This window comes from Hordeum vulgare, chromosome 6H, assembly GCF_904849725.1.
Source record: "Hordeum vulgare subsp. vulgare chromosome 6H, MorexV3_pseudomolecules_assembly, whole genome shotgun sequence".
Lineage (NCBI taxonomy): Eukaryota > Viridiplantae > Streptophyta > Magnoliopsida > Poales > Poaceae > Hordeum > Hordeum vulgare.
Window position 1 is genome coordinate 535,230,338 of NC_058523.1, and position 16,267 is coordinate 535,246,604.

The window sequence follows — 16,267 nt, forward strand, 5'->3', positions numbered from 1 at the left end:
TCAGCCATTGTGATATCAATTAGATGAGCCGCTAGCTGCATGTGCAAATGAAGCCAGCAGATGTACTCCGTTTTTAAATATAAGTTTTTTTTAAAATTTTCATTAGAAGACTACATACAAGACAAAATGAGTGAATCTATACTTTAAAATATGTCTATATACAACCGTATGTAGTCCCTTAATGAAACATCTAAAAAGACTTATATTTAGGAACGAAGTGAGTACATCATGTGCTATACGTAACGTACGTACGGTCCCGCGGTTGAGCACTCTTGGGCCACTGACACTGAGTGAGATTCTCATGGACGCATGCATGCATGTACCTGGCACAGTACACACAACAATCATGTACCTCCGGCGTATACATCAGCCTGCGAGTGCACCACGTACGGTCGTCGTGACACGTCGCCGAGTGGTCGCTGCTAAAACGTACGTGCGCCGAATGTGGACGACGTGGGGCCTCGGACCCGACCCTTGCCTCTATCATATCATGTGGCCATGTGCATGCACGTGCACTGTCCCCTCACCAACCAATCAAACCTCCATCCATCGCACTGCTGCACAGATGAACACACGATCGTATCTCTCCTTTCCCTCTCTCCCCAACTCACACGCACCAAATATATCTCCTCCAACCACACCTCATTAGCCTCCAATCCATGCATATATATGTGTGTGTGTGCGCACATACACTGACGCATACTACACACGATCGACCTTGTGCTCCACACGACAAAAGCAGCACACGCACGGCACACACTACAGTTCATGCCAGCTTCGTGATAAGGTTTGTTGTTCCCTCGTCATCGCCGGCGGTTTGTTCGTTGTAGCTTTAGCCTGGCTACCTTGGTGCCGTCTGTTTCGGTCCCTCCCTTGTCATGCAAGGCTCGATGCAGTTCAAGCGGGCGCTGCTCAAGAGCCTGCTCCTAGGGCTCCGGGAGCGTGGCGTCGCGTCGAGGGAGATGGGCTTCCTCGAGAGGAAGCGCGCCATCCGGCGCGCCGCCGACGCCGCCCTCGCCTCCGCCAGGGGCGCCGACGCGACGCGCTGGAGCCAGGCGCTGGAGACGCAACGTCGGCCGTCGACGAGCAAGAGGATCTTGAGGAGGTGCCACCGGCCGAGGCCGAGGAAGGCCGGCATGGCGGCGAGGTCTTGGGCCTCGGCCGGCGTCCTCGCGAGGGCCATGGTGAGGAAGAGGACGCAGGTGTTGAAAGGGATCGTCCCCGGAGTGGAGACGGTGGACGACGAGTGCACGCTGCTGGGTGAAGCCATTGACTATGCAGTGTGCCTCAAGGCTCAGGTCGATGTAATGCAGCTTCTGTTGAGGGTTCTTCAAGCTCCAAAACAATAGCTTGTGGGTCTCTCTTGCGTGCGCGTAGTTCGTGGAGATGACGCTTGTATTATAAGATACCAAAACCTTCTCTACCTTCGTTCCTCAGCAGCTCACAGCATGCAGTGACAGAGGTCATCAGCGATGATAGATGTGTAATATTTTTAGTATGTCAAATTGTCAAGAACACTATTGTGTATATAGCTATATCATGTTTCATTTTCTCTAGAGTGTCCACACTCGGTCTGTTCAACAATGCATGTCATATACGTGAACATGAGAACATCAATTGTCTTTTAATATGAGCATGTTGGTGAAAGAAAGATATGGAATCCGTTGCACTCCCGGCTTGAATTCTCGATGAAGATGCGGAGTTGATCAACCATATAGAGTCAGTATAGGTTTCCTATATATTGTTGTCCATATGGACTCCCGGTTTAAACTATGTGTTGCTAGCCGGATGATAATCCTGATTCACTCTCCTCATTTGTTGTGCAAATTGTCAATGTGGAGATATCTAAGGGTGTCAAATTAGGTATATCGAAAAATCTAATGCAACTTAGATTTAGGAAAGTGGAAAGCTATAGTAGGTATTATGTATGGGAAAAATTCTCTTGGAGTAGGTTGTCGTTCCACTTTATAGATAACGCACCAACTGAGTCCATATAATTAGTTCAAGACAAAGGAACCAAATAAAAGGTCTGCTAGGGCAGCAACACTAACATGCACAAATAGTGGAAGAGAAAATGATACGCTGCTCCTCTGAGCGAAGAGATTAAGTGATAGCTAGGGGCTGCCACTTGAAGAGCATCCATCATCCCGCCAAGCTGGTACCTGTGTCCCGCCGCCCACATAACAGGTGACACTCAGAGGAAAATGCCAAGAATTTAATACAAAGCAAGAAGCACGCCGCAAGAAGATCTTATTGCTAACCATCTTGTTACATGTTGTCCATAAGGTCCAGGTTATCATCGTAAACACTAACTAGAAGATGTGCCTCCTCCTTCCGGTAAGGTGGGATTGAGCCTACGGACTTCCCTAGGTCTGGGCCCTGCAACACAGGCCCCAGAGCCTCACGGACATAGCTCTATATGAAGCGGGCAGTGGGACAAGAGAAAATATGTTCCCTCGGATACAAAAACCACACAAAGAGGACAAAGGCCATCGACAGACCCTTATCGGTTTGCCAGCTTCATAACCGATGGGAGACGATCACAGAGCAGCTGCCAAATGAAGTTTTTGATCTTCAAAGGCAATAGAGCTTTTCATAGGTGGGTGATCCAAGCAACAATGAACGCATTGCAGATCGCACGGTATGCTGACACAAAGAGAAAAGCAATGACAAGGCGAGGTGCCAATATTCTCACTTCATCAGTAAACACATGGATAGATGAATATTGAGTTTTGTTTTTTTACTTTAGACATGTTAGGTCGTTGTCTATTTCCGAATAGAGTCAATAATAGTTTGAGAAAACAGTTCACTATAATTATTGCTCTGTATGATTGAGAACAGTGGGTGCACATGCCCCTAGGTTCAGATTACTTTGGATTAGATCGGAAAACATTTCATCATATAAAATGAAAACATGAAGAATCTCTTTCTCATAGTCTATCATCATATATTTGCTATCTTATTAAAGAAATATATCCAAGAGGGAACAAAGAGCAGTCGTGTCCACATCGATCTACATGGACCAAACAGCAATTGTAACATGCGCCAGTCTCCCGACTTTCAGATAACTAGCAAGTTGACCCTGGAACATGCAATTTTTGATTTCGGGAGTCACAGTGGCATGCATGGTTTTGGCCTTTTGGGCATTCGATTTTTTTTTCTTTTGGGTCACTATTCTATGTTTCTTCAGTCCGAAATTATTTATCGTTCAAACGAATATATCTAAACGGATGAAAGTACTATATTATTATTTTCTTTTCTTTTAATAACGTCCAGCAGGAGTTTATTTTTGTGTTTGTTTTTGCAAAACAGAGACAAAGATTGCCTCATCTATTAAATAAACAGAAGATAATTGCCTAGTTAATTATGATAAACTGAGCAAAAATCGGTACAACAAGGGCTCAACCCATTGTCATAGACTAATAAACTCAGGGCAAAGCCCATCCTTATCGACGACACGTCGACCTACGGCCAAACAACTCAGCTCTGACTCTGACGAAAAACTCTATAGGACAAAACCAGGCACGGCTGGCGCCACGAGAGATCGCCGAACGGGATATCTGCAGCCAGTCATTGTATACCGCAGGGCCCCGCTGCCGCAGCTTCAACTCCATAGCAACAAACAAACTGAGGCAAAATCGTAAACACGTCGAAGAAGAGCCGACTACCGCAACCATTCTCGTGTCACCGACATCGCTCCCACCATCATCGTTGCCACAGAAGTCTGGACGCCACACCCATCACCAACCGCCGTCCACCAGTCCCGCTCACCGACGCCAAGCTCCCAAGACGAAGCCCTCAAAAGGGAATACGACACCAAGGCGCCGCCATCGTCCGATCACAGATCAAGGTTTCCCCCGGAGTGACCGAAATGGTCAGATCCGTGCAGGAGGGGTGGGAGAACAAGCAACGATGCCTCCAAGAAGGTCAATGACGGCCACAGCCGCCGCCATCGCTGGTCACGGCACGTGGCCAAGACATGATTTTCACCAAGCTCCACACCACCTAAGCCGCACATCATCCTGCATTGGGGTCAGCAAGCCCACTAAACATTACCACCATCAAAGTTGCCCACCGACGAAGAAGCACCAACACTCGTCGCAGCCAACCGCACCTCGCGGAGACCACCGACGGCCGGAGTCCAGATCCGCATCACGCACGGCACGCTTCCTCGTCATCATGGCCCTCCGATCCGCGCATCCCGAAGGGCATCCACGCGATGCCACAACACGTGCACACACACACCGGCCGCACCCCTTGCGGCAAAAGCCACTGCCCAAGCGACGTACATGCCGCTCAGGCCCCTCCACCATGAGCTCCATCTCCTGCGGATCTCGCCCCTCATCCAGCACAACCTCGCCGGGGACACTTCCCGTGCCCAACACGCCTCGCCAACCGGTCGCCCAGCACGCACCTAGGCCGTGCACGACCGAGACCAACCTGTGGCCATAGGTCCGCCCGAGCCCAGATTTGGCCCAAACACCGCGACCACCACTCCACCGCCAGACTCCAGCAGCCGCCCTTTCTGCCTACAGCTCACGCCACCTGGATCTAGATCAGGCCGCCGGCTGACAGGATCCGCACGGGACGAGCAACTGTCGGGCACCACCCCCACAGGCCGAAGCACCAGCCAAGTCCAACCCTCCTAGCATGAACAAGGCACCGCAGCGCCGGCGCTGAGCCAGCCCACGCACTGTCGGACCCCCGACAAGTGTTGTGCCACCGCCGAAGGTCGTCGGCCCGCGCCGAGCCCCCGCCGCCGCCAGCACCTATCGGGCTTCGCCCGATGACGCGGACCGGCGTCGGTGAGGGGAGGAGAGGGGGAGGTGGGGACCTAGGCGCCCGCGGCTAGGGTTGCCCCCTCGGTCGCCCGTGGGAGCGACGAGAGGGGGATGCGGGGTGTATGTCTCGCCCCACTATTTGTGTGTGTGACTGTGTTGAGCCTGCAGCAAGTACTACTAGTGTTCACTGTTCAGCTCACAACCTCACACATTGATGTTTACATCGAGCCATGTACGGGCATGTGAGGGTTGTCCACATGCTAGGTGCTTCTAGTTGACAGTCAACTCTAAGGCTTGGTTACACATGGAGCAATCCTTTTTCTCTAATAAAAAAGGAAGACATGCATGCATGCACATGGCGTGCATAACTAGACTGAATGCTTGATTTCGTTTCTAAATCAGCAATCAATCGTATTGATCGTGCAGAACGGTTGGGCAGTCCAGCATGCACGTACTGGTTGGTTGTAGACCGTGTTGATTGCTAGATTTTGTTAGGTCAACTGTTGGTGTGATGGATGGCATGTCCAAATCTTGCATTGACTGGCCATGACCAGGAGAGAAGAGGGGAGAGGAGAGTCCGGTCGACACGGGCACACGGGCTCATTTATGATGGACAGGGGATTGAGTATCCAGCTAGTGAGCTGAACGTGACCACAGTCCACATATGTATCATGTATAGCAGCAGTCACAGGGAAGTACACAGGCATGCATGCAGGCATCATGGGCTGATGTTGCTGGCTGCTCCAACAAGAGGGATGAGGAGAAAAGGTATGAAGAAGACGATAACGATGATACTGAGAGTTGATTTTTTTTAGAGAGAAAGTTGATGTTTTGGTGAAAAACCATGTGGAAGGTATCGAAATCACTAGTTAGCGAATACATCTTTGAACGATTACTCTCACCTTCACAGGTTGCGACAAGTGGCCCACTGCATGCGTGCCACTTGTCGCAACCTAAGAGTTTTTTTATTTTTTGTAGATCTGCATTTTTGAAATATTTTATCTTTAAACCGTGCGTCTAAAACTCGAACCATTTTCATCGTTGGCTTTCTCGCGTCGTGATCTTCAAAACTAGATCCCATGTTGATAGGTTTAGACGAAAAAAATATTTACGAAAAAACCAGAAGAAAAAACCCGAACGAAATAATAGTGCCTCACGCGATAGAAAAAAAAAACAAAAAATGCGTTTTTTTCCTTTTCGAGAGGCACGAGGCAAAACCCTGCCTCTCGGGGAAGCAAAACCGTGCCTCTCGTGGAAAAAGAGAGAGAGAGAGAGAGAGAGAGAGAGAGCAGAAAACGCGTTATTTTCCCTTTTCGGGAGAGGCACGGGCGTGCCTCTCGCGAAGGTAAAACCGTGTCTTTCGCGGAAGCAAAACCACGTCTCTTGCAAAAAAACAGAAAACGTGTTTTCTTCCTTTCGGGAAAGGCACGAACCGTGCCTTTCGCAGAAGCAAAACCGTGCGTCTAACAAAAAAACAGAAAACACGGTTTTTCCCCTTTCCGAGAGGCACGGGCGTGCCTCTCGCGAATGCAAAACCGTGCCTTTCGCGGAAGCAAAACCGTGCCTCTCACAAAAAACAAAAAACACATTTTTTTCTCTTTCCAAGAATCATGACCGTGTCTCTCGCGAAAACAAAACTGTACCTTTCGTAAAAAAACAAAAAACAATATTTTTTACGTAAAAAACAGAAAAAATAAATTGCATCCAAAAGTTACGAAATACAGTGAAAAACCGGAACTAAAAAAACTGGAAAAAAACACTCTAAAAAGCTGAAAATACATAGAAAAGATAAAAAAAAGACATAATACGAAGGAAACGTTCAGAACGCGACACATGACAGCGGCTGAGAACATTGCATGAGGAGGCGCGTGAGAATGGTCGCTCGCAAGCTCCGAATGCTCGCTAACTAGTTTGCTCTTGAAAGGTGCACAATGATTGAATGAGAACGCATCATGTGGCAGCTCGCGAGAATGATCGCTAGTTGCTGTCGAAAGGTGCACCATGGTTGAATCGCCATGCTAGGCAGGCCCTGCACTTCAAAAGCCCAATGAAATGGGCTCTAGCACATGGGCTGGCTTCCACGGCGAATCCTATTTAGTGTATCACGCGTCGGTTATAGGTTATTTTTGATAATCGGCACCAACAGCACCCCCCACTCGTTGCGCTTTGGCCGGCGCACATAGACATTTTCTTCTTTCTGTTAAAAAACAGAAAAAAGCAATGTGCTAAAGTTTCAAACCAACGACATTTCCCCTGTTAGCTAAGGGCAAAAACCACTACGCCACATTACCCATTAGCGAACCATAGATTGTTTTTCTTTTTCTTTTGTATGGTTATCCCATTTGAGGTTTTTCATTCCTTGTTTGCTCGTCATTTTCAGGACGTTTTTATTTGGTTTTCAGTTTTCCATTTTTTTTCTTTGTTTGTTTTCCTAAATAAGCAGTTTGTTTTCAAATTCGTGAAGTTTATTTCAAAATCGATGAAATTTTTCCTAAATTGCATGACATTTTAAAAAAAAAAGATGCTTTTTTTTCAGTTGTATGAACATTTCTGGACAAATGATGTACACTTTTTAGTTTTTTTTGAACTTTTTTCAAAACCGATAAAGTTTTTTAATGAGATGAAATGTTTATCAAAATTTATTAACTCTTCCAAAAATTTATGAATTTTTTTTATAAAATAGATGAACACTTTTCGAAATCAGTGAATTTATTTTCAAATTGGATGATTTTTTTAAAAGTGATGAACTTTTTTCATAATCCACAAACTTTTTTCAAATTTTATGAACTTTTTTGAAAATCTATAAAAAAAATCAAAACCTATGTACTTTTTTCATAATTTATGATATTGTTTTTTATAAATCGATGAACGTTTTTCCAAATTCGTTGAACTTTTCTTGAAAATCGGTGAACTTTTTCAAATTGGATGAAGTTTTGTTCAAAATCGAATGAACTTTTTTAAAATCAATAATTTGCTTTTCCAAAATTGACGAACTTTTTTCGAAGTTGATGTATTTTTCTTTAAAATTGATGAACTTATTTTCAAAAGTGATGATTTTTTTTTTAAATCGGTGATTTTTTTGAAAACTCTCTGAACTTCTTTTCTAAATTTCACGAACTGTTTTTCATTAAACAAAATAGACATTTTCCAAAAAAAAAAATCTAAGAGGTACAGTGAATTGTTGTGTAATAAATAGCGTGGCGGCATTAGTTCTAATACAATTCGCGTCGCTATTGTTCACTAGCATTCTGGTGGTCTAGTGGTTAAGCAAGCAACGACAGGTCGTGTGGCATGAGATTGATTCCCCGTGGCGCAAATTTTTAGCGTGATTTTTTCGTGAACGTATCTCTTCCTGGGCCACGCTTAGAAAGCCTATAGAGGGCGCGTTGTAGGCGCCCAAAACTGCAAATGGCGCCTACAGCTCCAAATAAGACGTTCCGGCTTCCACTGCTCGATCGAGCGCGTGCACTGTCATATTCTATAGGGTCAAGCGAGGTGGGTCGGCTCATATAGGTTCTACCAATCCGGTTTTTGCGAACTTTCTAGATTGTTCCGTGTTCGGTTTTTACCGGTTTTGGAAACCTACTAGAAGGTTTTGGGTTGGCTTTCTTGTATTCTTTCCTTTTCCTTTCTGTCTTTTGAGGTTTTCCTTGTACCAGCTATCTTCAGGTGTTTAACCATTGGAAAATTCAAAATATTCGTGTTTACAATATTTTTTTACAATTTTTAGAATTTTATTTTATTTTAATTTTTAGAACAACTCTACAAAAGATCGAGTTTTTTTAAATGAAAATTTTAGAAAATACTGTCTTTTTCAGAAAATGCTCTACTTTTGATTTTATTTTTTTTGAAAAATCAATGAATATTTACGTCATCAGAGAAGTTATAAAGTGTTCATGTGTTTTCAAAAAATATTCAATTTTTTCAATAATGATCCCATTTCTGTAAAGTTTCAATAATATAACAAGGTGTTCGTGTTTTCTATTTATTTATTTTTTTGAATTTGTGAAACACTTGTTTAAAATAACCAAATTTTCGGAAATTATTATGTTTACAAAAACTATTTAGAACTTGGCTATAGTCTCCTCGCTGTAGCTACTGACCTTTGGCTTTTTTTTTCCTGACAAAGAACGTTTGCAAATTGTTTATGACGACAAATATACCCCGTTTGCTATATTTAGGAGCTTCCGAATAAACAATGTCGTTCAGGAGATCATGTGCGTTGCCATTTTTTTCAAAGGCTCACGCCACTTGCAGGGAATTGTCGTCACGGTAGTCTATAGATCGAAATATCATCCACGCGACAGCGATCTTGTACTCCCGGAGTAGACATATATGCTACGTTATTTCCTTCGTCCAATCTCATCCGCACGCACGGTATATACTCCTACTTTATCAGTCGTCGTCACCTTGCTGTATACTTCTTTTTCCCGCCGAGATATATACGATCGACGGCGACCCGATGCGTGCGACCGTGGCAAGGCAGCAGCCAGCCGCTACTCCTCCTACGTGCCGGCGTCGGTCGTCGACATTGGCTCTGTGCTGTGCGTGTCTCCGTCCGACAGATGGGAGATGGCCATGTTGCCGTACGTGGCAGTTTACACATACCTGGCTCGAGAAGGCGCCATTTCCACGGCTCGGCGTTTGGTTGGCGGTTGCGAGTGCATGCAGTGCAGCTGGTATGTATTGTGTACGGCCGACCTGACCTCATCGACCGAACTACGTAGCTGGATCGTCACTGCAGCAGCCGTTCGACGCACGTAACGTGCATGCTGCCACTTGCGTCGCATCGGACACTCGCCATCGGCCGGCTGGATCGTATGGATGCATCTGCATGCAGGACTGCAAGTGAGAGCAAGCTTGCGCGTGAAGCTGTGGACACGATCGAGAGAGGTTCCAGAAGCAAGCAAGGCAGAGGAAACACACAAGAAGTAGCGAGATCGAGGGGCTGCAACTCAAATGTGTCACGATCGACCAGTAAAATTCTTATTCTCTTAACTTGCCAGGACAAAGTTCTTGGCGCGTGGAAAGTTGATTCGTCTCGCAGTAGTATATGATAGAACGTGAATTTACTAGGCACAGATAGATCCGTACAAACCCGTGTATTTACCTTGTTCTGAGTCAGATGAGCTCGCATCGTTCTCCATCGGTGTGGTAGCGACAGCGGTGATGGAGAAAAAGGATTAGGCGTGGGTGGAGCTTTACGTGAGCACCGCGCTTAACCTAGATCGGATAGTAGGGGTGTGACGGTGACGAATCTCGTAGTTCGTGTCCCGACACCCCACCGTTCTTTATATAGCGTGGGTCACAGAGGCCCATCAATCATAATGAATTGGACGTCCCGATCAAGACGCATAGATTAAGACCCGGTGGGCCGTTGGGTCCATGCGATGAGAGATCAATCTAACAGTATATGCCGTAGTCGTTCCTCGTGTACGTACCGTCTACCGTGATGCCGACGTCGGATAAGGATGGGAGTCCAACAAATGAGGTGGAGTACGATGAAGATCACGTACTAATTAGATCAGCGCCGAGCTAGCTCTTGTTAATTGTGTGATCAGCGCCGTGGCTTTCGTCGTACGGCTGGCGTACTACTTGCTTTCCAGCTAGCCATGGAGAACTGGTGACCGTATGGAGGGGCTGGCTGGATGATCGAGGACGACACTCGACGAGGGAAAAAAATGTTTAAGTTTCTAGAGTCGCACCAAATTATTTGCTTCTTTGCTGGGCGAAAGATGAACTCGCGGCTGCTTGCAGAAGAACAACCGTTGGGTGCGGATCAGAAACAATCGTTGGGTGCCAATGCAATCGGTCCACATTTACCGTACTCTCCGTCGAAAATTCGCTGGTTAAGCCGGTCGTAATTTTTTGGATCTATGATCCCAAGCATTGTACCTCTATTTTTTGTACAAGAAGTTATGGTCATTGAAAAACTACTATTCGTAGATTTGTCATTAAATTATCATCATTAAACATCCATTGCGACATGTGCTTAATTTATTTCTGAATTTATTTTAGGATTTTCAACCATGCATATTCAGTAGAAGTAGCCGTTTCCGTCGATGATGAGGCGCCTACCGTTGCTTCGTAAATCTCAAGGTGATATGTCGGTTCAATCTCTCGAAGTTGCTGGATAGGATGTGCGTGTGTGCATTTATAAAAATGGATGGATGTACGTTTAGATGAGCGCTTGTGACTGTAAGTTCATCGTCCTTATAGTTTTTTTCCAAATAATAAATGCCACATGTGTGACATCAAGTAATACTGCCCGGTCGTTTCTTATAACTAAAATTGCCATAAATAAATGAAAAAACCTGAAACTTTTCATCCAAACAAAAAATTGTCATGTTTCACAATTAAAGTTGTCGTTTTCGGATAACTAAATTTGTCATCAAAAAAGGCTAGAACAGAATTTGCTTCGTGCCATACGTATGACATTTATTAGGGTCATAGTTTTTTCTAATAAATCTTAGAGATCTTTTAACAGATCTTTCATAATTTGGAGGAAGATAAGACCGCATATCCTTCAGAGTAGCATATTTGCTGATGTAAAAAAGTGTCATTTTAACCGATTCCCAATACTTGGCTCCCCAAAAAATTGTCAATTTGTTCTAGTTTGTATGTACAAACTACATTTCAGTTGCATATTTCCACACATATTAAATCCAAATAAAAATTAATGTTCACACAGTTCATGATATAACAAATTCAAATTTGAAAACCGAACTACAAAAAGTCAAGCCGAACCGAGGTCGAAATAATCTCTTAAAATCTCAACATGGCCCCCATTCTATCTCGCTTGAGGCGTATACGACCGAATTGTGACCCTCTACTCGTCCGTCGAAAATCTTCATTGAAAATTATGCCAATGGCCATTTCAAAGTCATTATCGTCTTCTTCCTCCTCCTCCGAATGAGTGTCCTTGAAATTCCTCTCTCTTAACCTCCTCATATTGACTACAAACGACTCGGTTCAATTCAATTGGCAAAAGAAAATATGAGATGAAAAAAGCATAAAAAATACGCACCTAGGCAAATTTTGAATACTTGAAGGGTGAGTTGCGGCCGGTGGGCGACATTGAACAGTTGTTAGTGGTCGTCGGGGTGTCAAGATGGTTGGTAGTCGTCGGAGACACTCGGAGGAAGAAGATGTGGTTCATCTTTCCAGCGACGAGATCGATGCTGGCGGCAACGATGATGGAGCTCAATTCCCACGATGGCAACGACCAGTGCTGGCTCGGAGTGGGGCAAGAGCGGAACAGGGAAGTGTCAGCGAAGGCATCAGGTAGTCCTTTGAAGCAACGCCAACGACGACGCGGATGTGCGTAGGATAGGGGGCAAAACATCACTGCGTTGGTCGGCAGACGGATATATTTAGGAGTTGGGGTGGCCGAGGAAGATATATTTTCCTCCAATAACATGATAGGAGATTGATTAGAGGTGCTCTTATCCCCACGATTGCGACCATACATACTTCCTCTGTCTCCGTGTATAAATTGTCTTACAAAAACCAAATGATCCCAATACACATAGATGCGATGCATTAATTTTCACATTGTCTTTCTGTTTTTTGATATGAATAAAGGAATCAATCAATAGAAAACGTGGGATGTGTGTGTTTTGATGACTCGAGACTAACTAACAAGACATGCGGTGATTTATTCATTGCATGCAATGACATTAATTAATAAATTAACGTTAATTTCTATTGTTTTCTTCTTCATCTTGATCGTGATACATAATCTAAAATGACTTATACATCAAAACGGAAGGAGTACGATATTTCTTCCTTAAACCTCCTCCACACGCACGCATGGTCAAGTCTTCGTCCCCTTGCCTTTCACCCACCGGTCGGTCGGCCGCGACTGGACACGCGCGACCGCAACAGCAACCGCTACGTGCCGCGCAATGTATCGGCAACGGCCGGTGGTCGACATTGGTTGCCGCTCGGCCCTTGACCGTCGCCGTGGACGTTTCTGCCAGTGCCCCGCTCGAGAAGGAAAGCGGCCCTTCCACGGCTCGACCACTCGGCGGTTGCGAGTGCATGCAGGTGGGTTGTACGGCCGACCTCATCGAATCGACCGATCGATCCGAGTAGCAGAATCGACCGCTGCAACCGTTGGGCGCACGTAAGATGCTGCATACCGTTGCGTCGCATTGGTCGCTCGCTGTCAGCCGGGCCTGGTACATGCTTGCTTGCGCGTGAAGCTGCGGACACGAGAGGTTCCGGAAGAAGGCAGAGGGAACACACAAGCAGCGACAGTGAAGATCGATCGAGGATCAAAGGTGGAGATCGTGGTACAACTTTCCGTGGTCGACATTGTCACCTTTCGCTGTCGTTGGAGCATTCTTGTGACCGCGCGCGATACGGCGCGGCGTGCCGGGACAAAGATTTGGGCGCGTGCAAGCGTTGGTGCCGTAGCCAGGCCATAGTCCCGGACTTTTCACCTTTTGTCTTTATTTATTTACTGGTGAAAGCCGGATCTGAAATTGATCATGCTACGGCCTACGGGTAGCCGGGTAGGGAGGAGTGGAAAGATGATGCTCTAACTGTGGAGGTACCATGAAGATCACCGATATATCTGCAGCATGATCGTATATATTCGTAGCTCTTGACTCTTGTTGGTGCGTGGCTAATTGGAGCCTAGTCGCTAGTCCTGGGGCCGATCGGTCTTCGCTTTCGTCGCACGGCTGACGTACAACTTTCCCAGCTCGCTGCGGCGGATTGGCGACAGGTCGTCCGGTCTGCAGGACCAACCAGATCTAGTATAGACGTGAAATTCTACAGATGTCATCAAGCTGGTCTGACAGCAGCACGTATCTAGGAGAGATCTTGGCCCGTCCCAAATCGGGAAGGAAGCCCGTGTCCCGCGTTTTTATTCACCATCACGCTCGACGGCGTGTGACCAGATCGGCTCATCTCGTCGGCGGCACTAACTTTGGCACATCAGCACATGGGCCGGGGGTAGCAGCACTGGCCACTGCCGCACATGGGTAGGGTAGTGCAGCGCAGCGCCGGGCAAATGCAGCGAACCAACGGCAACGCGTGCTGCATGCCACGGTCCCGTCGAGGGTCGAGGCGACGACGATGGGTGCGTAAAGTGGGCACATGAAAGCGATCCGTCTCCTCGGATCCGATGATTGTTTGGCAAAGCATACATAGGCGCCAGCCATGGCGACTTGAACTGACGCTGCGGTGGGTCACTCGTTCCACTAGCTGGTGATGGGTTCTGATGGCACGGGCCGGCCGCGTCGGTTGCGAACAGTGAGACCCGCCGTGGCTTGGGTTTTGCATGCTTCTAGCTGTAGAGGCCCGGCGCGACACGGCGTGGTGGGCGAATTTGCTGGACAGTTGAGATGGTTGGTTGATGGGACGGCATGGGTGTTTTAGACTGTACCGTAAAGCGAAGGTAGCAGCGTGAGGCCAGACCTTGAACCTCTTCGCATCATTAAAACTGAACACACCAACCTCAAGAGTTTTCATTTGCGCTTCAGCTACAGAAACACTGTCATCTAAAACAGCAACTCCAACGGGCCGACTCAATTTTATTCGCTTTTTGTCCGCTTTTTCATTTGAGTTTGTGAGTGCGCCCAACGGTAACAGATCCATTTTTGACATGTCCACTCTCACATTTCCTCAAACACATAGCACGCTCACAGCATGCGCGGAGGTTGACGGGCAAGCGTTGCAGGGGAGCTCAAACCCCACGGCGGGGGAGGCACGAGCGAGTCGTGGCATGGCGCAGTCGCGTCCAGACGCGGCGAGGCCAGGCGCTGCCAAGCGCGGAGCGGCCTCACGCGGTCGCTGAGCGGTCTGGTGTGAGACCAGGAGCGGTGTGGCGGCACGGGGAGCGGCTATGCTATTAGTCACTGATTTTGGGTCCTCCTGCGATTCAAGCAATTTGGAACGCCGGGGTCCGCTTACGGGGAGCTCATCAAAACTCACAGTTTTGCCCTCTTTCGGTCAGTTTTGTATGCTATTAGTCACTGATTTAGGGAAACCCGGGGTTCGGTTATGGGGAACTCGGCAAAATTCACAGTTTTGGCCTATTCTGCCTAGTTTTGTAACTCAGTGATTTTTGGTCCTGCTGCGATGTGAACGTTTCGGGAATCCCGGGGTCCGGTTACGGGAACTCGTAAAAACTCGGAGTTTCGGCCTATTGTGGCCAGTTTTCTACACTATTAGTCACTGATTTTGGGTCCTCGTGCGATCCAAACGTTTTGGCAAACCCGGGGTCATGTTACGCGGAACTCGTCAAGAATCGCAGTTTTGGCCGATTGTGGCCAATTTTGTATGCTATTCGTCACTGATTTTGGGTTGTGCTGCGATCTGAACAATTTGGGAACTCCGGGGTCCGCTTACGGGGAACTCCTTATAACTCGCAGTTTTGGCCTATTCCGCCCAGTTTTGTATGCTATTAGTCACAAATTTTGGGTCCACTTGGATCCGAACATTTCGGGAACCCCGGGGTCCGCTTACGAGGACCTTATAAAAACTCGCATTTTTAGCCTATTCCGGCCAATTTTGCATGCTATTACTCACTCATTTTGGGTCCCGCTGTGATACGAACGTTTCGAGAACCCCTGGGTCCGGTTACGGGGAACTCGTCAAAACTCGCAATTTTTGCCTATTCCGGCCAGTTTTGTATGATATTAGTCACCTATTTTGGGTCCGCTGGGATCCGAACATTTCGGGAACCCCGGGGTTCGCTTACGAGGACCACGTCAAGCTCGCAATATTGGCCTATTCCGGCCAGTTTTGTATGCTATTACTCACTGATTTTGGGTCCTTCTGTGATCCGAACGTTTCGGGAACCCCGGGGTCTGGTTACGGGGAACTTGTCAAAACCCGCAGTTTTGGTCTGTTCCGGCCAGTTTTGTATTCTATTACTCACTTATTTTGGGTCCTGCTGTGATACGAACGTTTCGGGAACCCTGGGGTCCCGTTCCGTGAACTCGTCAAAACTCGCAGTTTTGGCCTATTCCGCCTAGTTTTGTATGCTATTACTCACTGATTTCGGGTCCTGATCCGATCTCAACGTTTCAGGAAACCGAGGGTCCGGTTACGGGAACTCGTCAAAACTCGGAGTTTTGGCCTATTGTGGCCAGTTTTCTATACTATTAGTCATTGATTTTGGGTCGTGGTGCGATCAAAATGTTTCGGGAAACCGGGGGTTCTGTTACGGGGAACTCGTCAAAACTCGCAGTTTTGGCCTATTTCGCCATGTTTTGTATGCTATTAGTCACAAATATTGGGTCCACTCGGTTCCGACCATTTCGGGAACCCCGGGGTCCGCTTACGAGGACCTTGTCAGAACTCACAATTTTAGCCTATTCTGGCCAGTTTTGTATGCTATTAGTCACTGATTTTGGGTCCTAATGTGATACTAATGTTTCTGGAACCCGGGGTCCGGTTACGGGGAACTCTTCATAACTCGCAATTTTGGCCTATTCTCGCCAGTTTTCTGTACTATTACTCACTTACTT

The 16,267-nt window shown here is 46.8% G+C and overlaps 1 protein-coding gene across 1 annotated transcript; it reads left to right on the top strand.

Moving 5' to 3' along the window:
• Positions 1-536: 536 nt before the first annotated feature.
• Positions 537-1,584, top strand: LOC123402833 (transcription factor IBH1-like 1). Its single transcript, XM_045096790.1, has one exon. The coding sequence runs from the start codon at positions 879-881 to the stop codon at positions 1,347-1,349; it is 471 nt and encodes a 156-aa protein (XP_044952725.1). The 5' UTR covers positions 537-878; the 3' UTR covers positions 1,350-1,584.
• The last annotated feature ends 14,683 nt before the right edge of the window (positions 1,585-16,267 follow it).